Source organism: Cetorhinus maximus, chromosome 15 (assembly GCF_964194155.1).
Source record: "Cetorhinus maximus chromosome 15, sCetMax3.hap1.1, whole genome shotgun sequence".
Lineage (NCBI taxonomy): Eukaryota > Metazoa > Chordata > Chondrichthyes > Lamniformes > Cetorhinidae > Cetorhinus > Cetorhinus maximus.
In genome coordinates, this window is record NC_135893.1 from 55,425,525 (window position 1) to 55,451,063 (window position 25,539).

Here is a 25,539-nt window from a genome sequence, read left to right on the forward strand (position 1 = left end):
CTGCCCAACAGACTCAAATGATTTGAGACGGGTCCAGAAAGGATGCTAATGGCAAAAAGTAAAATGAGACTGAAAAATTGCCCTGAATAATGGCCTGTGATTTAAGTGACTGTTCAAGTCAACTGATCTAGTTAGACGTTTTTCTATTACATTGAGCTTTCAGGATTTTTGTTTGCAATGTGAGATTACGTTCCACAATCCAGTTTGTTTTTCTGACGAAACTGAAATCCAATAGCCTCTCATTTGACAAATTAAAAACAAGTAGACAATGGGAGTAAAATGGAGTTTGAACCTGCCGTTAGTGAACTTCAGCCACACCCAATATGCCAACAGTTGTAACAGAGGAGGAAAAATGAAATTATACACAGATATAAGCTTTGCAGTGATGGTTTTAGACATTTTGAGAAGGAAGTGAGCTCTGAAAAGCAATATTTATGTTCTGGGTTGTTCGGCTGCAAACCTTACTGGAAGTTTTGACTTTGACACTTTTTAGTGCATTTTCCTGCATTTTTAAGTGTACTGTGATTTTCTTCCAGAAAGTTGTTTCAAAAGAAAGTTTTTATTCTATAGAAGTTATTAATAAAATAATACTTATAGAATGAGAACATCATTCTACATCACAGTACGTGACAACAATGCAGATCTCATCACTTTAAATATTTAAAAACTCCAGCAGCATTACCGAATGACAGCTGTATTTCATAAATACAGTTTATAGCCTGAACTCAGCTGATGAGAAACAAGTTAATCTTTTGGCTTGTTGAGTGTTTGTCACTTGGTTTTAGTTCAAAGATGAAACATTAATCAGGAAATCAAAAGGACCGACCGCAGTAAAAAATCAATACAATGTTAACCAGATATCTTCCAGCTGTGGCTTAGTGGGTCGCAACCTCAGTCAAAAGGTGGTGGGGCTGCTCCCACTCCATAGACTTACGCTCATAACCCAGGTTGACATTCAATGCAGTATTGATGGAACTCTGCATTGCTGGAGGTGCCATCTTTCGGATGAGATGTTAAACTGAGGCTCCATCTGACCTCTCAGATGGAAACTTTTTTCATTTGTTCATGGGATGTGGGCATCGCTGGCTAGACCTGCATTTATTGCCCATCCCCAACTGCCCTTGTTCAGAGGGCATTTAAGAGTCAACCACATTGCTGTGAGTCTGGAGTCACATGTAGGCCAGACCAGGTAAGGATGGCAGATTTCCTTCCCTAAAGGACATTGGTGAACCAGATGGATTTTTATGACAATTGGCAATGGTTTCGTGGTCATCATCAGACTTTTAATTCCAGATTTTTATTGAATTCAAATTTCACCATCTGCCATGGGATTCGAACCCGGCATTACCCCAGGTCTCTGGAATACTAGTCCGGTGATAATGCCATTATGCCACCATAAAAGATCCCATGGCACTATCCAAAGAAGATCAGCAGAGTTCTGCTTGATGTCCTGGCCAATATTTATCTCAGCCTGTTATCACGAAAACAGGTCATTAACATATTGCTGTTTACTGGGAGCTTGGTGTGTGCAAATTGGCTGTCAGGTTTCTTGCATTACAACAGTTACTAATTTCAAAAGTAATTCATTGTTTGTAAAGCACTTTGGTTGTGAAAGGTGCTGTAGGAATGCAAGTCTTTCTTTTTCATTTACATCAGTACGTTTTCTAATAATAACCCATTGACTACAGCAACAAAAATAAAACTGTTAATTTTATATCAAGTGATTTGTTTAGATAAAAATAAGAAGCTGAATGATAAGTTGGTAGGTGGTGAAAGCCCAAATGAAAAGATCGGAGAAAGTTGGTGACGAACAGGATTATATTTAAACAACATCTTGACTGAATTGAAGCCTCTTCCAGTTATAGTTTAAACATACAGCAGATGTGTTAAATCAGGAAGAACCAAAGATTAATGAGCTGATAAACAGAAGCTGCATCAAAGTAACACAGCAGAGGAACAAAGAAATGGATCGAGAGCAATGGGAGAAATCTCAAATTCAAATCAGAGATTGTAAAAGGTGTGGACTCTTCCCAGGGATTTAAAAAAAAATGTCATTATATCACAGCTACTGGCCAGAGTCGGTGTGAGTGCCACCAGTTCCACATGGAATTCTGTGCATTCACATGAAAAGCTTTTGGGGCATTCTGGAAATACTCAGAAAGAAAAGCAAGACTTGCATCCATCTAGTGCCTTTCACAAGCTCAGGAGCTTCCAAAGTGTTTTACAGCCAATGAAGCGTTTTTGAAGTTTAGTCACTGCTGTAATGTAGGAAACCCAGCCCAAAGAGTTAGTGCAAAGTTAAAATTGGCAGACTTCAGACAACAAGCACCAACACGTCAACTGTGTGCCTCAAAAAAGCTGGCAGTATCTGCAAAATGAGGCATGTGTGAAATGTGTTTACAAGCCTGGGAAACTTGATTTATTTGGCAGGTCTATTGCAAATTGTGTGTGTCAGATTAATGTAGATAAAATGAACAGAGATTAGGATTGCTCCATGTTGAACCTTTGCAGAGCTGAGCTAGTAAAATCTGAATGTAAACTGAACATCATATGGAGTCCTGACCAGGTCTCAAAGGTGCCCGAGGGAGAGCTGCACTGTCAGAGGTGCTGGTTGCTCTCTTTGGAGAACGTAAAAGTTCCCATGACATTATTTCAGAGAAGAGCAGGGTAGTTATCCCTGGTGTCTTGACAAATATTTATTCCTCAAATCACACAAGAACATAAGAAATAGGAGCAGGAGAAGATCATACTGTGGGTTGAGCCTGCTCCACCATTAAATATGATCATGGCTGATCTTGGGCTTCAACTCCACTTTCCTGCCTGTTCCCCAGATCTCTGGATTCCTTGAAAGTCCAAAAATCTGTCTATCTCAGCCATAAATATACTCAATGATGCCACACCCACAGCTCTCTGGGGTAGAGAATTCCAAAGAACCACAATCCTTTGAATGAAGAAATTTCTCCTCATCTCAGTCCCAGATGATCTGCCCCTTTTCCCGAAACTGTACCCCCTTGTTCAAGATTCCTCAGCCAGGGGAAGTAATGTCTCGGTATATGCCCTGTCAAGCCCCTTCATAAGCTTGAATGGTTCAATAAGATTACTTCTCATTCTTCTAAAATCCAGAGAATATAAACCCAATTTACTTAGTGTCTTATCGTAGGACAAACTTCTCATTCCAAGGATGAAACTGATGAACATCTGCTGGGTTGCCTCTAATGCAAGTATATCCTTCCTTAAATATGGAGACCAAAATTGCACACAGTATTCCAGGCTTGGTCTCACCAAAGCCTCATACAATTATAGTAAGACTTCTTTATTCTTGTATTCCAATCTCCTTGTAATAAAGGCCAACATGTCATTTGCATTCTTAATTGCTTGCTGTACCTGCATACTAACTTTTCGTGTTCTTTGTGCGAGTACACATTTCTCTGAAAATCAACATCTACAAGTTTCATTCTGCTTTTCTATTCTTATAACCAAAGTGCCTCATATTTCCCCACATTATACTCCATCTGCCACCTTGTTGCCCACTCATTTAACTTGTCTATATCTCTGTGCAGTCTCTTTGTGCCCTCACAGCTTGCATTCCCACCTAACTTTCTATTGGTAGCAAACTTAGGTACATTCCTCTCTGCCTCTTTGTCTAAGTCGTTAATATAGATTGTAAATAGCAGATCCTTGTGGTACTCCACTAGTTGCAGTTTGCCAACCTGAAATTGCTTTGCTAATCCCTACTTTCTCTCCTGTCTGTTAACCAATCCTCTATCCATGCTAAGATATCAACCCCAACTCTAGGAGCTCTTATCTTGTGTATTAAACTTTAGTTTGGCACCTTATCGAATGCCTTTTGGAAATCCAAGTATACTATGTTTACTGGCTCTCCTTTATCTACCCTACTAATTACATCCTCAAAAAACTCTAATAAATTTGCCAAACAGGATTTCCCTTTCTTAAAGCTATGTTGACTTGTTCTAATAATACTAAGTTTTTCTAAGTGCATTGGTAAGACTCTCTTAATGATAGATTCTAGCAAGTTCCCGATGACTGATGTCAGGCTAACTATTATCTGGTCAAGATCATGCTGTTGTTTGTGGAATCTTGCTGTGTGTAAATTGGCTGCTACATTTCCTACATTTTAACAATGACTACACTTGAAAAATATTTCATTGGCTGTAAAACACATTTAATTGAAACCCTTAAGGAAAGGAGATAATGGGTTGCCAATGTCATCAAATAAGTAATCTAACAGAAGTATTCCCTTTCGGTGGCGTACAACTAATAAAACCCAAATCAGAAAAAGAAAGGAAACTTGACAAATTAAATCACCATGTTATTTTGTCTGCCCTCTTTCTCAGCCATGTGCCCTTTCCAATCTGTGAATCGAACCTAGAGGAGTCTCCCTTGCAAACTATTTGGCATTGGACACTGCTGGTTTATATGTTCATTCTTTTTATTTGGATTCTGTGTCTCTCAATGTGCAGCATTTTTATTTAGAACTTCCATAGAAACATAGAAAATAGGAGCAGGAGTAGGTCATTTGGCCCTTCGAGCCTGCTCCGCCATTCAATATGATCATGGCTGGTCCTGTATCTCAACGCCATACTCCCGCACTCTCCCCATACCCCTTGATGCCTTTAGAACCCAGAAATCTATCTATTTCCTTCTTAAATATATTCAGTGACTTGGCCTCCACAGCCTTCTGTGGTAGAGAATTCCATAGGTTCACCACCCTCTGAGTGAAGAGGTTTCTCCTCGTCTCAGCTCTAAATGGTCTACCTTGCATCCTGAGACTGTGACCCCTTGTTCTAGACACCCCTGCCAGAGGAAATATCATCCCTGCATGCAGTCGGTACATCCTTGTCAGAATTTTATATGTTTCAGTGAGATCTCCTCTTTCTTCTAAACTCCAGTGAATACAGGCCTAGTCGGCCCAATACCTCCTCATATGACAATTCTGCCATCCCAGGAATCAGCCTGGTGAGCCTTTGTTGCACTGTCCCTATGGCAAGTATATCCTTTCTTAGGTAAGGAAACCAAAACTGTACACAACACTCCAGGTGTGGTCTCACCAAGGCCCTGTACAGCTGCAGTAAGACATCCTTGCTCCTGTTCTCAAGTCCTCTTACAATGAAGGCTAACATACTATTTGCCTTCTTAGTTGCTTGCTGCACCTGCATGTTTGCTTTCAGTGATTGGTGTACAAGGACACCCAGGCCTCTTTGTTCATCAACATTTCCAACATTGCCATTCTGTTTTTCTTACCAAAGAGGATAACTTCACACTTATCCATGTTATACTGCATCTGCCATGTTTTTGCCCACTCACTCAACCTGTCTAAATTGCCTTGAAACCACTTAGCATCCTCCTTACTGCTCACATTTTCACCAAGATTTGTCATCAGCAAACTTGGAAATATTACATTTGGTTCCCTCATCCAAATCATTGATATATATTATGAATAGCTGGGGCCCAAGAACTGATCCTTGCAGTAACCAACTAGTCACTGCCTGCCACTCTGAAAAAGACCCATTTATTCCTATTCTGTTTCCTGTCTGCTAACCAATTCTCAATCCATATTACCCTCAATCCCATGTGCTTTAATTTTACACACTAACCTCTTATGTGTAACTTTATCAAAAACTTTCTGAAAATCCAAATAGATCACATCTACTGGTTCTCCCTTATCTATTCTGCTAGTTATGTCCTCAAAAACTCCAGTAGGTTTGCCAAACATGATTTCACGTTCGTAAACCCATGTTGATTTTATCTAAACCTGTTGATATTTCCTAACTGTTATCACACTCATAGCAAAGCATGCACCAATCTGTGCCCTTAGCCCAGGGCGTTGATCCTAACCTATCTAGAGCCCAGAGGTTTGAGAAATGTATCCCCTGGGAAGGCAAGCCCCTAAAAGATTTTGAATGTGGCAAATGCAAAATACTGCAGATGCTGGAAATCTGAAGTAAAACATGCTGAACATAGTCAGCATGTCAGGCAGTATCTGTAGAGAGAGAGAAACTGATTTAACGTTTCAGGTCGATGAGGACCTCTCATTGGAACATATATTGAACAAGGCAAAGCCGGACTGAGGTCCCCTTTATGAAATGAGCGGGAGTGTCCCTTTAAGAGCTTTGGCCCAGAATGCATTGCGGGGCAGGGAGCGCGGTGCCTCGTCGGAGTGGCGGTTACTGTGGGAACGGAAAACCTGGAGACGGGGGAGAGGTGAGAGAACAAATAGGGATGTGGCTCTCGGGGAGGGGGAAACGGGGGAGGAGCGAATAGAGGAGGGAAATAGGGGGGAGCGCGCGGGGGGAGTGCAGAGCAGGGGCGGGGGTGCGGTAAGGGGGAATGGGGGAGGGGTTGGAGGGCACGTAAGAGGAAATGGAGGGGGAGGGGATTGGGAGGAAATGGAGGGGGAGGGGATTGGGAGGAAATGGAGGGGGAGGGGATTGGGAGGAAATGGAGGGGGAGGGGATTGGGAGGAAATGGAGGGAGTGGGAATTGGGAGGAAATGGAGGGGGAGGGGATTGGGAGGAAATGGAGGGGGAGGGGATTGGGAGGAAATGGAGGGGGAGGGGATTGGGAGGAAATGGAGGGGGGGGTTGGGAGGAAATGGAGGGGGGGGGTTGGGAGGAAATGGAGGGGGGGGGTTGGGAGGAAATGGAAGGGGCAGAGAGAATGGTGGAGGAGGGAGTGCGCGGGGGGTGGGGGCGGAGGAGGGAGTGCGCGGGGGGTGGGGGCGGAGGAGGGAGTGCGCGGGGGGTGGGGGCGGAGGAGGGAGTGCGCGGGGGGTGGGGGCGGAGGAGGGAGTGCGCGGGGGGTGGGGGCGGAGGAGGGAGTGCGCGGGGGGTGGGGGCGGAGGAGAGTGCGCGGGGGGTGGGGGCGGAGGAGGGAGTGCGCGGGGGGTGGGGGCGGAGGAGGGAGTGCGCGGGGGCGGAGGAGGGAGTGCGCGGGGGGTGGGGGCGGAGGAGGGAGTGCGCGGGGGGTGGGGGCGGAGGGCGGAGTGCGCGGGGGGTGGGGGCGGAGGGCGGAGTGCGCGGGGGGTGGGGGCGGAGGGCGGAGTGCGCGGGGGGTGGGGGCGGAGGGCGGAGTGCGCGGGGGGTGGGGGCGGAGGGCGGAGTGCGCGGGGGGTGGGGGCGGAGGAGGGAGTGCGCGGGGGGTGGGGGCGGAGGAGGGAGTGCGCGGGGGGTGGGGGCGGAGGGCGGAGTGCGCGGGGGGTGGGGGCGGAGGAGGGAGTGCGCGGGGGGTGGGGGCGGAGGAGGGAGTGCGCGGGGGGTGGGGGCGGAGGGCGGAGTGCGCGGGGGGTGGGGACGGAGGGCGGAGTGCGCGGGGGGTGGGGGCGGAGGAGGGAGTGCGCGGGGGGTGGGGGCGGAGGGCGGAGTGCGCGGGGGGTGGGGGCGGAGGGCGGAGTGCGCGGGGGTTGGGGGCGGAGGGCGGAGTGCGCGGGGGGTGGGGGCGGAGGAGGGAGTGCGCGGGGGGTGGGGGCGGAGGAGGGAGTGCGCGGGGGGTGGGGGCGGAGGAGGGAGTGCGCGGGGGGTGGGGGCGGAGGGCGGAGTGCGCGGGGGGTGGGGGCGGAGGGCGGAGTGCGCGGGGGGTGGGGGCGGAGGGCGGAGTGCGCGGGGGGTGGGGGCGGAGGGCGGAGTGCGCGGGGGGTGGGGGCGGAGGGCGGAGTGCGCGGGGGGTGGGGGCGGAGGGCGGAGTGCGCGGGGGGTGGGGGCGGAGGGCGGAGTGCGCGGGGGGTGGGGGCGGAGGGCGGAGTGCGCGGGGGGTGGGGGCGGAGGGCGGAGTGCGCGGGGGGTGGGGGCGGAGGGCGGAGTGCGCGGGGGGTGGGGGCGGAGGGCGGAGTGCGCGGGGGGTGGGGGCGGAGGGCGGAGTGCGCGGGGGGTGGGGGCGGAGGGCGGAGTGCGCGGGGGGTGGGGGCGGAGGGCGGAGTGCGCGGGGGGTGGGGGCGGAGGGCGGAGTGCGCGGGGGGTGGGGGCGGAGGGCGGAGTGCGCGGGGGGTGGGGGCGGAGGGCGGAGTGCGCGGGGGGTGGGGGCGGAGGGCGGAGTGCGCGGGGGGTGGGGGCGGAGGGCGGAGTGCGCGGGGGGTGGGGGCGGAGGGCGGAGTGCGCGGGGGGTGGGGGCGGAGGGCGGAGTGCGCGGGGGGTGGGGGCGGAGGGCGGAGTGCGCGGGGGGTGGGGGCGGAGGGCGGAGTGCGCGGGGGGTGGGGGCGGAGGGCGGAGTGCGCGGGGGGTGGGGGCGGAGGGCGGAGTGCGCGGGGGGTGGGGGCGGAGGGCGGAGTGCGCGGGGGGTGGGGGCGGAGGGCGGAGTGCGCGGGGGGTGGGGGCGGAGGGCGGAGTGCGCGGGGGGTGGGGGCGGAGGGCGGAGTGCGCGGGGGGTGGGGGCGGAGGGGCGGAGGGCGGAGTGCGCGGGGGGTGGGGGCGGAGGGCGGAGTGCGCGGGGGGTGGGGGCGGAGGGCGGAGAGCGCGGGGGGTGGGGGCGGAGGGCGGAGAGCGCGGGGGGTGGGGGCGGAGGGCGGAGAGCGCGGGGGGTGGGGGCGGAGTGCGCGGGGGGTGGGGGCGGAGGGCGGAGTGCGCGGGGGGTGGGGGCGGAGGGCGGAGTGCGCGGGGGGTGGGGGCGGAGGGCGGAGTGCGCGGGGGGTGGGGGCGGAGGGCGGAGTGCGCGGGGGGTGGGGGCGGAGGGCGGAGTGCGCGGGGGGTGGGGGCGGAGGGCGGAGTGCGCGGGGGGTGGGGGCGGAGGGCGGAGTGCGCGGGGGGTGGGGGCGGAGGGCGGAGTGCGCGGGGGGTGGGGGCGGAGGGCGGAGTGCGCGGGTAGTGGGGGCAGGAGGGAATGGGGAGGGAAAGGGCAGGGAGCACAGGAGGGAATGGAGGGGAGGAATGCAAGAGGGGACAATGGCGGGTGGAATGGAGGGAATGTAGGGTGGGAGGAGGGGACAAGGTGCAATGAGGGGTAGAGGGGAAATGGGGAGGAGGGAACACAGGAGGGAATGGAGGGAATAGGAAGGGTGTAGGAGGGAATGCTGGATGGAATGGAGGGGGAGGAGGCAACGCAGGAGGGAATGGAAACGGAGGGTGGAGCGCAGAGGGGGCGGAAGAGGGATCGCCGGCAGGGCCGAGGAGGGCAGGCAGGAGGGGAGAGGTTGAGGGGGAAGAGGAGAAGGGAGCTGAGGGGGAAAAGGAGGGAGTGGAGGGGGGGGTAAGGGGGAAGAGGAGGCAATGGAGGGGGAATGCACAGGGGAGGTGGTGTACAAGGAGGAAATGGAAGGGGGAGGGAATGCAAGGCAGAATCCAGCAGGGAATGGAAGGGGTGAGGGGGGAAATGGAGGACTGAGTGGAGTTGTGAGGGGGAAGTGGATGAGGGAATGGAGGCAGAAGGAGGAATGCCATAACGAATGGAGGACTGAATGGAGAGTCCAGGAGGGAATGGGTTGGCAAGAAGGGAACGGAGCACGCTTGAGGGAATGGGGATGGGAAAGGATGGGAGGGAGGGGGGTAGGATGGAGGGAGGAAGGGGGGTAGGATGGAGGGAGGGAGGGGGTAGGATGGAGTGAGGGAGGGGGGTAGGATGGAGGGAGGGAGGGGGGTAGGATGGAGGGAGGGAGGGGGGTAGGATGGAGGGAGGGAGGGGGGTAGGATGGAGGGAGGGAGGGAGTAGGAGGGAGGGAGGAGGTAGGAGGGAGGGAGGGAGGGGGTAGTTGGGAGGGTGGGAGGGGGTAGTTGGGAGGGTGGGAGGGAGGGGTAGTTGGGAGGGTGGGAGGGAGGGGGTAGTTGGCAGGGTGGGAGTGAGGGGGTAGTTGGGAGGGTGGGAGGGAGGGGGGTAGTTGGGAGGGTGGGAGGGAGGGGGTAGTTGGGAGGATGGGAGGGAGGGTTAGTTGGGAGGGTGGGAGGGAGGGGGTAGTTGGGAGGGTGGGAGGGAGGGGGAAGTTGGAGTGTGGGAGGGAGGGGGTATTTGGGAGGGTGGGAGGGAGGGGGTAGTTGGGAGGGTGGGAGGGAGGGGGTAGTTGGGAGGGTGGGGAGGAGGGGGTAGTTGGGAGGGTGGGAGGGAGGGGGTAGTTGGGAGGGTGGGAGGGAGGGGGTAGTAGAGAACAGAGGGTGGAGGGAGGGAGCTGGCAGTAGGGAACAATGGGTGGAGGGAGGGAGGGGGCAGTAGGGAACAATGGGTGGAGGGAGGGAGGGGGGGAGCTGGCAGTAGGGAACAGAGGGTGGAGGGAGGGAGGGGGGGAGCTGGCAGTAGGGAACAGAGGGTGGAGGGAGGGAGGGGGCAGTAGGGAACAATGGGTGGAGGGAGGGAGGGGGCAGTAGGGAACAGAGGGTGGAGGGAGGGAGGGGGCAGTAGGGAATAGAGGGTGGAGGGAGGAGAGGACGGAATGAGAAAGGAGGTGGGAAGTGGTAGTGGAGGGAGGGTGGAATGGACGTGGGTGAATGGAGGGGGGAGGGAATGTTGGGAGAGAGGGGGAAGCAATGGAGGTGGGATTGGGGGAATGGAGAGGTGAGGGGTGTGGAGGTGAGGCAGATGGAGGGATTGGGAGGGAAAGAGGAGGGGATGGGTTTTGGGAGAAGATGGGGGAATTGGGTGGGTGAGGGGGTGCGGGGGCAATGATGTATTTCCTATGCACACAACAAACTCCCACAAGCAACAATGAAATAATGACCAGTTAATTTTTTTATGCTGCTAATTGAGAGATACATATTGGCCCAAGACCCAGAAAGAACGTCACTGCTCTTCCAAATAGCACTTAAGAGGTTAGGTTGGGCCTTGGTTTAATGTTTCATCCAAAAAACCTGAGGTGTCTGTCTACATGTTTATACTTGAGCCTCTGAACTGGGATTTGAGTACATGTCCTGATTCGGAGGCCAGAGAGTGCTCCCTACTGTATGCTACGACTGACACTATACAGAGCTGACTCTGTATATAATTCAAGTGCGACTGTCATATTACATGTCTTGATGCCAAGGATCTCAATAGAATCTGAATTTTTCTCCAGGAGATTGAGGAATCGTCATGGCAGCAGTACTAAATGAGAGCCACAGACGATTCTTGCAGACTATGATGTCTCAGGGAATTCTGGAAGGTTCCATGGCGAGAAAATTGCACAAGCACTGCTGTGAAACATATAAAGGTCAGCCAACTGTTTGTTGCACATTTATTTTCTATGGTTTTTCTCAGTAGAGAAATCCTGCCTGAAAGATTTATATAAATGATTTGGATGAAGGGACCAAAGGATGAAGGCTTCTAAATTTGCTGATGACACAAATATTGGTGGGAGAATAAGTTGTGATGAGGACATAAGGAGTCTGCAAAGGGATATAAAAGGTTAAATGGCCAAAAATTTGGCAGATGGAGTATAATGTGTGAAAATGTGAACTTGTCCAGTTTGGCAGGAAAAATAAAAAAGCAGCATATTATTTAAATAGGGAGATTGCAGTCCGGAGAGAAATGGATCACAAAATGTTAGTATGCAGGTCCAACAAATGATTAGGAAAGCAAATGGAATGTTGATGTTTATTGCAAGGGGAATGGAATATAAAAGTAGGGAAGCTTTGCTACAGCTGAACAGGATGTGAGACGACATCTGGAGTAGTGTGTAGTTTTGGTTTCCTTATTTAAGAAAGGATAGAATTGCATTAGAAGCAGTTCCGAGAAGGTTCCTTGATTCCTGGGATGATAGGGTTTATCTTATGAGGAAAGGTTGGGCCTGTATCCATTGGAGTTTAGAAGAATGAGAGGTGATCTTATTAAAACATATAAGATTCCCCAGGGGACTTGACAGGGTGGTAGTGAGAGGATGTTTCCCCTTATGGGAGAGAATAGAACTGTTTAAAAATAAGGCGTTCCCCCATTTAAGATGAAGATGAGAAGTGTTTTTCTCTAAGGGTTGTTAGTCTGTGGAATTCTCTTCCCCAGAGAGCAGTAGAGGCAGGGGCATTGAATATTTTTAAGGTTGAGTTAGATTCTTTATTGACAAGGAAGTCAAAGGATATAGAGGATAGACAGGAAAGTAGAGTTGAAGCCACAATCAGATCAGCCATGATCTTATCAAATGGTGGAAGAGGCTCAATGAGCCGAAAGGCCTTGTCCTGCTCCTAATTCATATGTTTGTATGGAAGCTTCCGGTGCATGCTGGAGCAGATTTACTTGTTATGTGATATTAGTTGTAATCCTTGTCATGCAATAGCCAGATAAAAGAGAGGCATGGATTTTCATTTTTTTTATTCATTCACGGGATGTGGACTTCGCTGGCTGGGCCAGCATTTATTGCCCATCCCTAGTTGTTCTTGAGAACATGGTGGTGAGCTGCTGCCTTGAGCCGCTGCAGTCCATGTGATGCAGGCACACCCACAGTGCTGTCAGGAAGGGAGATCCAGGATTTTGACCCAGCTACAGTTAAGGAACAGCGATATATTTCCAAGCCAGTATGGTGAGTGACTTGGAGGGGAACTTCCAGATCGTGATGTTCCCACCTATCTGCTGCCCTTGTCCTTCTAGATGGTAGTGGTTGTGGGTTTGGAAGATGCTGTCTAAGGAGTTCCTGCAGTGCATCTTGCAGATGGTACATACTGCTGCTACTGTGCGTCGGTGGTGGAGGGAGTGAATGTTTGTGGATGTGGTGCCAATCAAGTGAGCTGCTTTGTCCTGGATGGTGTCAAGCTTCTTCAGCGTCGTAGGAGCTGCGCTCATCCAGGCAAGTGGCGAGTATTCCAACACACTCCTGACTTGTGCCTTGTAGATGGTGGACAGGCTTTGGGAAGTCAGGAGGTGAGTTATTTATTGCACAATTCCTAACCTCTGACCTGCTCTTGTAGTCACAGTATTTATATGGCTAGTTCAGTTCAGTTTCTGGCCGATGGTAACTCCCAGGATGTCGATAGTGGGGGATTCAGTGATGGTAATGCCATTGAACATCAAGGGGCGATGGTTGGATTCTCTCTGGTTGGAGATGGCCGTTGCTTGATACTTCTGTGGCGCGAATGTTACTTGCCACTTGTCAGCCCAAGCCTGGATGTTGTCCAGGTCTTGTTGCATTTGGACATGGACTGCTTCAGTATCTGAGGAGCTGCAAATGGTGCTGAACATTGTGCAATCATCAGCGAACATCCCCACTTCTGACCTTATGATGGAAGGAAGGTCATTGATGAAACAGCTGAAGATGGTTGGGCCTAGGACACTACCCTGAGGAACTCCTACAGTGATGTCTTGGAACTGAGATGACTGACCTCCAACAACCACAACTATCTTCCTTTGTGCTAGGTATGACTCCAACTAGCGGAGAGTTTTCCCCTTGATTCCCATTGACCCCAGTTTTGCTAGCACTTCTTGATGTGACACTCGGTCAAATGCTGCCTTGATGTCAAGGGCAGTCGCTCTCACCTCACCTCAGGAGTTCAGCTCTTTATTCTATGTTTGAACCAAGGCTGTAATGATGTCAGGAGCTGAGTAGCCCTGACTGAACCCAAACTGGGCATCAGTGAGCAGGTTATTGCTAAGCAAATGCCGCTTGATAGCACTGTTGATGACCCCTTCCATTACTGATGATCGAGAGTAGACTGATGAGGCGGTAATTGGCCGGCTTGGATTTGTCCTGCATTTTGTGTACAGGACATAGCTGGGCAATTTTCCACATGGCCGAGTAGATGCCAGTGTTGTAGCTGTACTGGAACAGCTTGGCTAGGGGCGCAGCAAGTTCTGGAGCACAAGTCTTCAGTACTATTGCCGGAATATTGTCAGGGCCCATAGCCTTTGCAGTATCCAGTGCCTTCAGCCATTTCTTGATATCACGTGGAGTGCATCGAATTGGCTGAAGACTGGCATCTGTGATGCTGGGGACCTCCGGAGGAGGCCAAGATGATCATCCACTCGGTACTTCTAGCTGAAGATTTTTGTGAATGCTTCAGCCTTGTCTTTTGCACTGCTGTGCTGGGCTCCTCCATCATTGAGGATGAGGATATTTGTGGTGCCTCCTCCTCCATTGAGTTGTTTAATTATCCACCACCACTCACGACTGGATGTGCCAAGACTGCAGATCTTAGATCTGATCCGTTGGTTTACATAAACCATCCGCTGCTTTACATAGCACCTTGTCATATCTCAAACATTTAAAATAAGTTACTTGCAAGTGCAGTGACTTGTTATGTAGCAAATATACACAGCACAACCCCACCAACAGCAGGCTGAAAGCTGTTGATCTACTTTTCGTGATACCAGTGGATCTGCTATAGTTTTCCTCATGACTAGCCTGGGGTCTGAAGCCGAGTTGTGTGGTTAGCTGCTTACCTAGACTGCTTAGGTACTCCTTCTGGAGGAAAATGGTTTAAATAAGGTCGATCGAATTAATTGTAGCTTGTTATAAAGAAAATTAGGTACCAATGGCCAATTTCAAGCTTCAGATCAATGACCAGGAGCTTCAGTTTTTTTACTTTTAAAAAATATCTGAAAGTGGACAGATGTTACAAAAAAAGAATATTTTATATAGGAATGAGTTGGTTGAGGAAAGTTAGCAGGTACATGAGGTGTGGGAATCCATCTCTCTCTTGTGTTTGATACAAAAATTTCCACAGTGCAGCCTATCATCCACCCACCCTCCCCTTGCCCTCCTTCGCCCACTGTGGCTCACGCTGCAGTGTGGTTTATTTACCAGAATTGTTTCCATTGAATTTTCCCCACTTTCCTTGAGGGGGAGGCGGTAGCGTAGTGGCATTGCCCTTGGACTGGTAATCCATTGACTCAGGGTAAGGTCTGGGGACCTGGGTTCAAATCGCGCCACGGCAGATGGTGAATTCAATAAAAGTCTTGAATTAAAAGTCTAACAATGACCATGAAACCATTGTTGATGGTTGGAAAACCCATCTGGTTCACTAATGTCCTTTAGGGAAGGAAATCTGCCATCGTTACCTGGTCGGGCCTACGTGTGACTTCAGACCCACAGTAATGCCATCTGAAATGGCCTAGCAAGCCACTCAATTGTATCCTACCACTAAAAAGTCTAAAAGGAATGGAACCGAATGGACCACATGGCATCGAGCTAGGCACCGGAAACGCAAACTCAGCCCTGATGACCCCGCAACCCCCTCAACATCTAGGGGCTAGTGCCAAAATTAGAAGAGCTGTCTCAGACTAGTTGAGCAACAGCCTAACAAACTGCCTGCCACAGATGCGTCTGTTAATGACAGTATCAGTAGGAGTGACCACCGCACAGTTTGAAATCCAGTATTCACATTGAGGGGTACCCTCCATCGTGTTGTGTGGCACTACCATTGTGCTAAATTTCGAACAGATCTGGCAACCATGAGCCCCTTTGTAATCTCATGGCCCAGCATATCCCTCACTCTACCATCAGCACCAAGCCATAGGATCAACCCTGGTTCAATGAAGAGTGCAGGAGGGCATACCAGGAGCAGCACCAGGCATACCTAAAAATGAGATGTCAACCTGGTGAAGCTGGAACACAAGACGACTCGCATGCCAAACCGCATAAGGGCAAGTGATAGACAAAGCTGAGCGATTCCACAACCAACGGATCAGATCTAAGCTCTGCCCCATCTCGTCGTAAATGGTGGTGGACAATTTAACAACTCACTGGAGGAGGCGGCTCCACAAGTATCCCCATCATCAATGCTGGGGGAACCCAGCACATCAGTGCAAAAGATAAGGCTGAAGCATTTGCAACAATCTTCAGCTAGAAGTGCCGAGTGGATGATCCATCTCAGCCTTCTCTGGGGGCCCCCAGCATCTCAGATGCCAGCCTCCAGCCAATTTGATTCACTCCATGTGATATCAAGAAACAGCTGAGGGCATTAGATACTGCAAAGGTTATGGGCCCTGACAACACTCTGGCAATGGTACTGCAAACATGCACTCCAGAACTTGCTGTGCCCCTAGCCAAGCTGCTCCAGTACAGCTACAATGCTGGCACCTACCTGGCAATGTGGAAAATTGCCCAGGTATGTCCTGTACACACAAAGCAGGGCAAATCCAACCCGGCCAATTACTGCCCCATCAGGCTACTCTCGATCATTAGTCAAGTGATGAATGGGGTCATCAACAGTGCTACCAAGTGGCACTTGCTTAGCAATAACCTGCTCACTGATGCTCAGGTTAGGTTCCATCAGGATCACTCAGCCCCTGACCTCATTACAGCCTTGGTTCAACCATGTACAAAAGTGCTGAGCTCCACAGGTGAGGTGAGTGGCTGCCCTTGACATCAAGGCAGCATTTGACCAAGCGTCGCATCAAGGCGCCCGAGCAAAACTAGGGTCAATGGGAATCAGGGTGGGGGAAAACTCTCCGCTGTTCGGAGTCATACCTAGCACAAAGGAAGATGTTTTGTGGTTGTTGGAGGTCAATCCACTCAGTTCCAGGTCATCACCGCAGGAGTTCCTCAGGGTAGTGTCTTCGGCCCAACCATCTTCAACTGCTTCATCAATGACCTTCCTTCCATCATAAGCTCAGAAATGGGGATGTTCACTGATGTTTGGACAATGTTCAGCACCAGCCACGACTTCTCAGATACTGAAGCAGACCATGTCCAAATGTGGCAAAGACCTGGACAATATCCAGGTTTGGGCTGACAAGGAGCAAGTAACATTCATGCTACACTAGTGTCAGGCAATGACCGTCTCCAACAAGCGACAATCTAACCATTGCCTCTCGACATTCAATGGCATTACCATCACTGAATCCCCCACTATCTACATCCTAGGGGGTTTCTGTTGACTAGAAACTCAACTAGACTAACCAGATAAATACTGTGGCTACAAGAGCAGTTCAGAGGCTAGGAATCGTGCGGCGGATAATACCTCCTGTCCACCATCTACAAGGCACAAGTCAGGAGTGTGATAAAATACTCTCCACTTGCCTGGGTGAGTGCAGCTCCGACAATACTCAAGAAGCTTGACGCCATCCAGGAAAAAGCAGCCTGCTTGATTGGCACCCCATCCACAAACATCCACTCCCCCCACCTGTGACGCACAGTGGCAGCCATTTGTATCATCCACAAGATGCACTGCGGGTACTCGCCAAGCCTCCTTTGACAGCACCTTCCAAACCCATGATTACTACTGCCTAGAGGGAGAAGGGCAGCAGACACATGGGAACACCACCTCCTGGAAGTTCCCCTCCAAGCCAGTCACCATCCTGACACAAAAATATATCACTGTTCCTTCACTGTCGTTGGCATTATCATTGCTGAAACCCCACTATCCGTATCCTGGGGGTTACCATTGCAGTGTGTACCATCTCAAAGATGCACTGCAGGAACTCGCCAAGGCTCCTTTGACAGCACTTTCCAAACCCATGATCACTACTGTCTAGAAGAACAAGGGCAGCAGACACATGGGAATACCACCACCTTGAAGTCCTCTTTCAAGTTGCTCACTATCCTGACTAGGAACTATATCCCCGTTCTTACACTGCTGAGTCAAAATCCTGGAACTCCCTCCCTAACAGCACTGTGGGTGTACTTACATGGACAGCAGCGATTCAAGAAGGCAGCTCACCACCACCACCTCAAATTGCAATTAAGGATGAGCAATAAATGCACCCTAGCCAGCAACACCCTCATCCCAGCAATAAATAAAAAAACGAGTGAAACTTCAGCCACAAATTCAGTAACTTGCAGAATAGATAAGTGGGAACTGGTGGATGTGCTATATTTAGATTTTCAGAAAGGTCTTGATAAGGTCCCCCACAAGAAGTTAGTAAACAAAATTAGAGCCCGTGAGACTGGGGGTAATATGCTGGTGTGGATTGAGAACTGGTTAAAGGACAGAAATCAGAGTAGGAACAAATTGGTCATTTTCAGGTTGGCAGACTGTGACTAGTGGGGTACTGCAAGGATCAGTGCTTGGGGCCCCACTTATTCACACTTTACATCAATGATTTGGATGTGGGGATTAAATGTAATATTTCCAAATTTTCAGATGACCCACAACTAGGTGGAAGTGAGAGTTCCAAGAAGGATACAAAGACACTTCAAGGGGATTTGGATAAGCTAAGAGAGTGGGCAAAAATTTGGCAGATGAAATACAATGTGGAGAAATGTGAGGTTATCCACTTTGGTTGGAAAAACAGAAATACAGTGAGTTTCTTCAATGATGAGAGGCTGGGAAGTATTGAATTTCAAAAAGACTTGGGTATTCTTGTTCATAAGCCACTGAAAGCTAACATGCAGGTATGGCAACCAATTAAGAAGGCAAATGGTATGCTGGCCTTTATTACAAGAGGATTTGAGCACAGGAGTAAAGATGCCTTACTGCAATTATTTTGAGCTGCACCTGGAGTATTGTGTGTCATTTTGGTTTCCTTACCTTAAAGTTATACTTGCCTTAGAGGAGTGCAATGAAGGTTCACCAAACTAATTCCTGGGATGGAGAGATTGTCCTATGAAGAAAGATTAAATAGACTGGGCCTTTATTCTCTGGAGCTTAGGAGAATGAGAGGCGATCTCATTCAAACATATGAAATTCTTACAGGGCCTGACAGTGTAGATGCAGGAAGGAACCCCCTGGCTGAGGAGGTCTAGAACCAGGGGACACAGTCTCAGAGTAAGGGGCAAGTCATTTAGGACTGAGATGAGGAGGAATTTCTTCACTGAGGTTGATAAATTTTTGGAATTCTGTGCTCCAGAGAGCTGTGATGGCTCAGTTGCTAAGTATGTTCAAGGCTGAGATCGATAGATTTCTACATATTAAAAACATGGTGTTGAAGTAGATCATCAGCATGATCTCATTGAATGGCGACGTGGGCTCGAAGGACTGAGTGGCCTACCCCTCCAATTTCTTATGTTCTTATGAAGTCCCTTGCTTTTGACCAGTTGTTGCTGTCTAACCACATATTGGGAACTTAGTGAGATCAGTTTTCGTGAAATTGTGACTATAGCTAAATGAGGAAGGAAATGATTGCACAGTCCCCCATTATACTGAAACTTTTTCTGAAGGAAATAATATTTTTGTAACTTTAAACACTTTATCCAATGCATTTTTTTAGTTCTATCCCTTTGCTCCTACCCTGGAGACATTGAACACTCCTGGGATGTGATTCAAGGGGCTGCTTCCAGGACCTAACTAAAGTGACCATTCTCCTTGAGCACTGTTAGACTAACAACTATTGGTGGCAAAGTTAATGCTGTCTGATTCTGTGCTCACCCTCGGCACACAGTACCACTCTCACTCCATCGTCCAGCACTGATCCCTGGATATCTGGAACAACAATCCCATTTGATTTATTTTTAAAATTTCTTTTCCTAATCCTGGGTTGTGGAGGCCATTTGTAGCTCCCAGATTAGGATCATATGTGGGAATTTCACAGACTGTCAAAGACTCGCATTAAATTGTATCCTGATAGTTCCATTACTTCCTGTAATGCCGACTCTCTGAACTTTGAGGACGTAGCCTGCAGGGATGTTCAGTGCCGCCTCCCCACCATTCTGTCACTGTGATGTACCTAGAATTCAGTGCCTTCCGAACGCCATTAAGGGCTTGTTGTGTGGACGCAAGTTCAAATGCGTTGTATTCCACTGTCTTCATTTAATTGATTTTCATGTTGAAGCGGAGCTGATGAGAATTTGATCTCCACATTGTAGTGCATAATTGAACGGAGTCACTCTGTTAACACACATGGAAACATACAGTAGAAAGTGGAAAACCCACTACCAATCACTGTTAAACTTGCCCATGTGGAGCTCCTTTATGGTTTCAAAGGAATAAGTTGTTATCTTTAGTCTTACCTACATTTTCGGGAAAGTAGATTAATGCATCTGCATGAATGTAGGAAATCCCCCTTCCTGCACTTTTTCAATCGTCTTAATAATGGCTTTATTTAATTTGAAATATTCATTAATTTACAATGGAATGCTGGTCCAACACAGGGGAGAGTTTGTGGGCTGCTGCAGTGTGGCTGATTGGTCATTTACTGACATGTATTTGCTAATCCGTCGAGTGATTCTCATGAGCTTTTATGGGAATTGGGGTGTCATGTCATTTAGTAAACAGAACATAATCTTATTTGCACTGGGAACAACCCTTGGTTCTGGGAGCACGTGGAGGGGCCTGGGAGCACGGAAAGATGATTTGTTGGAAGCATATGCACTGGTGAGTGGTATGGTGTTGATTGCAGCTAGCGTATGGGAAGGAGGGAGAGAGGGTATGCAAGTTTTTGACAGTCTGGAAGTTCCCAGATTTGATCCCAGTCTGGGTGCTACAAATGGTCTCCACATCTGAGGATTACGAAAAGGAAATTTACAGATAAATCAACTGAGATTCTTGTTCCGGATATCCAGGGATCAGTGCTGGACAATGGAGTGAGAGTGGTACTGTGTACCAAGATTGAGTATTAACTTTTCATTACAGCAAGTAATGAAAAGACCCATTCACATAGACCTACCTGACAGTGTACACTATGGTACCTCATCATTGTATCTGTCCCAGTGTACACTCATTCTACATCACAGTATTTGCCCATAATGTACATACTAATTCTACTTCACTGTATCTGCCGTAAAGTATACACTCTAATGCTACATCACTATATCTGCCCCACAGTGTAAACTCTAATCCTACACTGCTATATCTGTCCGCAGTAGAAACTCTAATCCTGTGTCACTATATCTGCCCCCCAGTATACACTATAATCCTACATCACTGTATCTGCCCCACAGTGTAAACTGTGATACCACAATAGTGCACTTTTTGTTTGATTGCTGAACTGTTGCTTACAGGTTTTTTTTGTCGGGGGAGGTACACTGGAATCTTGCAGATCCCCTAGCATCAGACACATTCTGGAGAGGATGCCAGCGATGAGCTCAATGGGCATGCCATATTAGATTTTGTAATGTGTGGTGAGCCCGTATTTAGTTAACAGCTTAATGGTACATGAGTATTTATCTACGTAGTGCTTGAAAGGGAGAAACATGAAACAGCTGCTAAGATTTGAGACTTAGGTAAGGCTGACTTCAATGGGATTAAACAGAGATTGTCCACAATAAACTGGGCAAATCTGTTAAATGGGTAAAATGACAGGAGGTGTTCAAATGCCAGTCTTCAGCCAATTCAATTCAGTCCACGTGACATCAAGAAATACCTGAAGGCACTGGATACTGCAAAAGCTATGGGCCCTGATACAATTCAGTACTATTGCCAGAATGTTATCAGCTGTGCTGCAGAACTAGGCAAGCTATTCCAGTACAGCTACAGCACTGGCATCTACCTGGCAATGTGAAAAATTGCCTAGGTATATCCTGTCCACACACAGCTGGACAAATCCAACCTGGCCAATTACCGCCCATCAATCTACTCTCAATCATCAGCAAAGCGATGGAAGGTGTCTTTGACAGTGCTGTCAAGCAGCACTTACTCGTCAATAACTTGCTCATTGACACCCAGTTTGGGTTCCGACAAGCCATCCAGCTCTTGACCTTATCACAGACTTGGTCCAAGCGTGGGCAAAAGAGCTGAACTTAAGAGGTGAGATGAGAGTGACTGTCCTTGATGAGTGTAGCATCAAGGAGCCCTACCAAAACTGGAGTCAATGGGAATCGGGAGGAAAACACTCCACTGGAGTCATACTGAGCACAAAAGAAGATGGTTGTTATTGTTGGAAGTCAATCATCACAGTCCCAGGACATCACTGTAGGAGTTCCTCAAGGTAGTGTCCTAGGCCCAACCATCTTCAGCTGCTTCGTCAATGACCTTCACAATATCACAGTATCTTTACAGTGCAGAAGAAGACCATTAAGCCCATCTAGTCTGCACAGGTTCTCTGAAAGAGCATTCTATCCACACCCACTCCCCTGCCTTATGCCGTAACCTTGCACATTCTCTCTTTTTAGGTAGCAATCCAATTCCCTTCTGAATATCTTGATTGAACCCGCCTCCTCCACCCTTTCAGGAAGTTTGTTTCAGACTCCAACCACACTCTGGGTGAAAAAAGATTTTCCTCACATCACATTTACTCCTTTAACTAATTATTTTGAATCTGTGCCCTCTAGTTCTTGACGTTCTCTTGAGTGGGAACAGTTTCTCACTATTTACCCTCTCCATACCCCTCAGGATCTTGAACACCCCTATCAATTCTCCTCTCAGCTGCCTTTTCTCCAAGGAAAACAGTCCCAACCTCTTCAATCTATCCTCATGGCTAAGTTCTTCCTCCTGGGAATCATTCTTATGAATCTCCTCTGTACTGTCTCCAATGCCTTCACATCCTTCCTCAAGTATGGTGCCCAGAACTGGACGCAATACTCCAGATGAGGCCTAACTAGTGTGTTATACAAGTTCAGCATGACCTTACTATGCTATTAATAAAGCCTAAGACACTATATACTTTAATCGCTCTTTCAACAAGCCCTGCCATCTTCAATGACGTATGTACGTATACACCGAGGTCCCTCTGTTCCTGTACCTCCTTTAGAGGCTCTCCCTTTATTTTATACTGTCTCACCATATCTTTCCTGCCAAAGCGAATCACCTCACACTTCTCTGTATTGAACTTCATCTGCCACTTGTCTGCCCAATCCACCAACATGTCTATGTCCTTTTGAATTTCCAGACTATCCCCATCACAGTTGACAACATTCCCAATCTTTGTATGATCTTCAGATGTTTAAATCATGCCCTGCGCACCACAGTTTAGGTCATTAATAATATATCAGGAAGAGCAAGGGTCCCAACACTGACCACTGAGGAACTCCACCACAAATCTTTCTCCAACTTGAAAAATAACCATTTATCACTACAAAAACAGAATTACCTGGAAAAACTCAGCAGGTCTGGCAGCATCGGCGGAGAAGAAAAGAGTTGACGTTTCGAGTCCTCATGACCCTTCAACAGAACTGAGTAAAATTAGGAGAGGGGTGAAATATAAACTGGTTGGAACCCATTTATCACTACTCTGTTTCCTGTCACTCAGTCAATTTCTTATCCAAGTGCCTACTTTCCCTTTTATTCCATGACCTGGAATTTTGCTCACAAGTCTGTTGTGTGGCACTATATCAAATGTCTTTTGAAAACCCATATACACCACATCAGTGTTTCCATTATCGGCCTTCTCTGTTACCTCCTCAAAAAACCCCAAGTTAGTTAAACATGATTTTCCCTTGAAGAACCCATTCCTGAATTATCCTGCACTTGTCTAAGTAAAATAACAGTAATGAAGAAAATAATGGCACTAAAAAGTGACACGTCCCAGGGCCAGATGGTTTCCATCCCAAGGTTTTTAAGGACTTGGGTGAGGGGATTGGTGATTCTCTAACAATTTTCCAGGTTTCTCTGGATTCTGAAACTATTTCTTTAGATTGAAAAATTGCATGTGTCACTGCACTATTTTAAAAAAGGTGACCAAGAGAAATCAGGGAATTGTAGATAGTCTTGTTGGCTAACATCTGTTGGCAGGAAATGATTAGAGTTTATAATCAAGGATAGAGTGTCTGAGCACCTTGAAAATTTTCAAATGATCAGACAGAGCCAGCATGGGTTTGTAAAGAGTATGTCATGTCTGATGAACCTGAATTTTTTGAAGGGGTAACTGAAGCCGTGGACAGGGGGAATGTCGATCCATGTTATTTTATATGATCTTCCGGAAGACCTTGACACTGTTAGCTAAAGTTGAAGTTCACACAATTGAAGGCAAATTATTGACCTTGGTTAGGAAATTGGTTGAGTGGCAGGGGGCAGAGTAGGAATAATAGGCAGGTATTCAAATTTGTAGAATGTGGCTAGTGGTAGGCTGCAAGTATGGGCTTGGGACCTCAACTGTTCACCATATTTATTAATATCCTAGATGATGGGAAAGAAAGCCGTATGTCCAAATTTGTCATTGGGACAAAAATCAGCAGCATTTTAAGCAATGTAGATGGAAGTGTACAATGACAAAATGATATGGATAGATTAAACGAATGGACAGAACTGTGGCAAATGCATTTCAATTAGCCAAATATGAGGGCATCCACTTTTGACCTAAAAAGGATAGAACAGGGTACTTTATAAATAACAGAAAGCTAGAAACAGTGAAGGTTCAAGGGAACATGGGGTGGTCCAGGTATATAGATTGTTTCTGCACCTGTTAATGACATTTTAAAAATCAAATTTGCTAATGCTGGTCACTGTTGAAAGGGCATGAATACTGGGGTTGGAGGTCATGCTTCAGCTATACAAAGCCCTGGAGTATTGTGAGCAGTTCAGAGCACTACACCTTAGGAAGGAAATATTGGCCTTGAAGGAATGCAGTGTAGATTGACAAGAATATTTGCACCCCAAAGGATAAATTACAAGGAGAGATTACACAAACTTTGAGTGTATTCCCTGGAATTTACAAGGTTAAAAAGTGAGTTGTTTAAAGCTTTCAAGATATTAAGGGGAATGGATAGGGTTGATAGAAACTATTTTCACTGGTTAGTGAATCTAGGATTAAGAGGCAAAGCCTAAAAATTAGAGCCCCCGACCTTTCAGGAATGAAATTACGGAACACTTTTACATGCCAAGAGTGGTAGAAATTAGGAATTCTCTTCTGTAAGAGGCAATTGATGCTAGATCAATTATTAATTTTAATTCTGAGATTGGTAATATTTTGTTAACCGAAAATATTAAGGGATATAAGGCACAAGGGAGGTATGTGGAGTTCGGCTGCAGATCAACCATGATCTCATTGAGCGATGAAGCAGGCTCAAGGGGATAATGGCCTACTCCTGTTGCTGTGATCGCTGTCTCGGTGGGCGAGGAAGATACATGTAGGGGAAGCACCTTAATTTATCCACTACATTGGCAATAGTTGCTCACTTCCAACATGGGTAAAAAGTCATTAGTCTTTCCTACACGGAGGTGGAGTCTCATTGAACTCAGCCACCTTGCTGATTGTGGTTTTTTCAGAGGATGTGTGGAGATTTCAGTATTGTACAGTACAAAAGGACTTCTGTTAGTGTGCAACCTGCCTCCCACCCAATGACTTTCCATGATGACTTCCCTCACTAGTGTTTAACACTAAATCACGTGTACTGCTGAATGTTAAATCAATGGAACTCTCAAAGTAAGGAGCACTGTAGATCACTAGTGAACAAAGGTGTCTGTCAGTTTGTTGGCCTTCATGGGAAGTGCTTGCCAAAGCTAATTGCACCTGCTTTTCTTTCTGCCAAGTATTTAAATTTAAAGTTTGAAAATATTTAAAATACGGAGGAACATAACTGATATCCAGTTTCCCTAACACTGAGTATGTGTGTGCTAACACGCAATATTCAATTTCATTTTGAGTTTATCTGACAAGGAAGTGTGGAACAGATTTTTGTTCAGTAGGTGAATCTGCCTGGGGCTGCTGTTTGTCAGTTGTGTATCATACTTATTGGAGATACTTGGGCAGTTACTTGGTGAATGAATCAGTTGCCCAATGTAGAATCAATAGGGTGAACACTCAGGTTGTAATGTAATGGACTAATTATTTGCCCAAAAGATGAGGGTCATATTGCCCCATTTTGAGTAGGATATCAGCAGAACAATGCTAAGGTAAGAATTTAAAATCAAGTTAATGTAAGTGTTAAGTTGGACACCCTTAAATGGCTCCATG

At 48.1% G+C, this 25,539-nt stretch overlaps 1 protein-coding gene across 1 annotated transcript in view; it reads left to right on the plus strand.

Moving 5' to 3' along the window:
- Nucleotides 1-6,135: 6,135 nt before the first annotated feature.
- nsmce1 (NSE1 component of SMC5/6 complex) overlaps nt 6,136-25,539 on the plus strand; it is a 56,728-nt gene continuing 37,324 nt past the window's right edge. The window contains exons 1-2 of the mRNA XM_078558431.1: nt 6,136-6,222; nt 10,985-11,119. Coding sequence (XP_078414557.1) covers nt 11,002-11,119 — 118 coding nt within the window. The 5' untranslated portion in view covers nt 6,136-6,222; nt 10,985-11,001. The remainder of the gene's footprint in view (nt 6,223-10,984; nt 11,120-25,539) is intronic.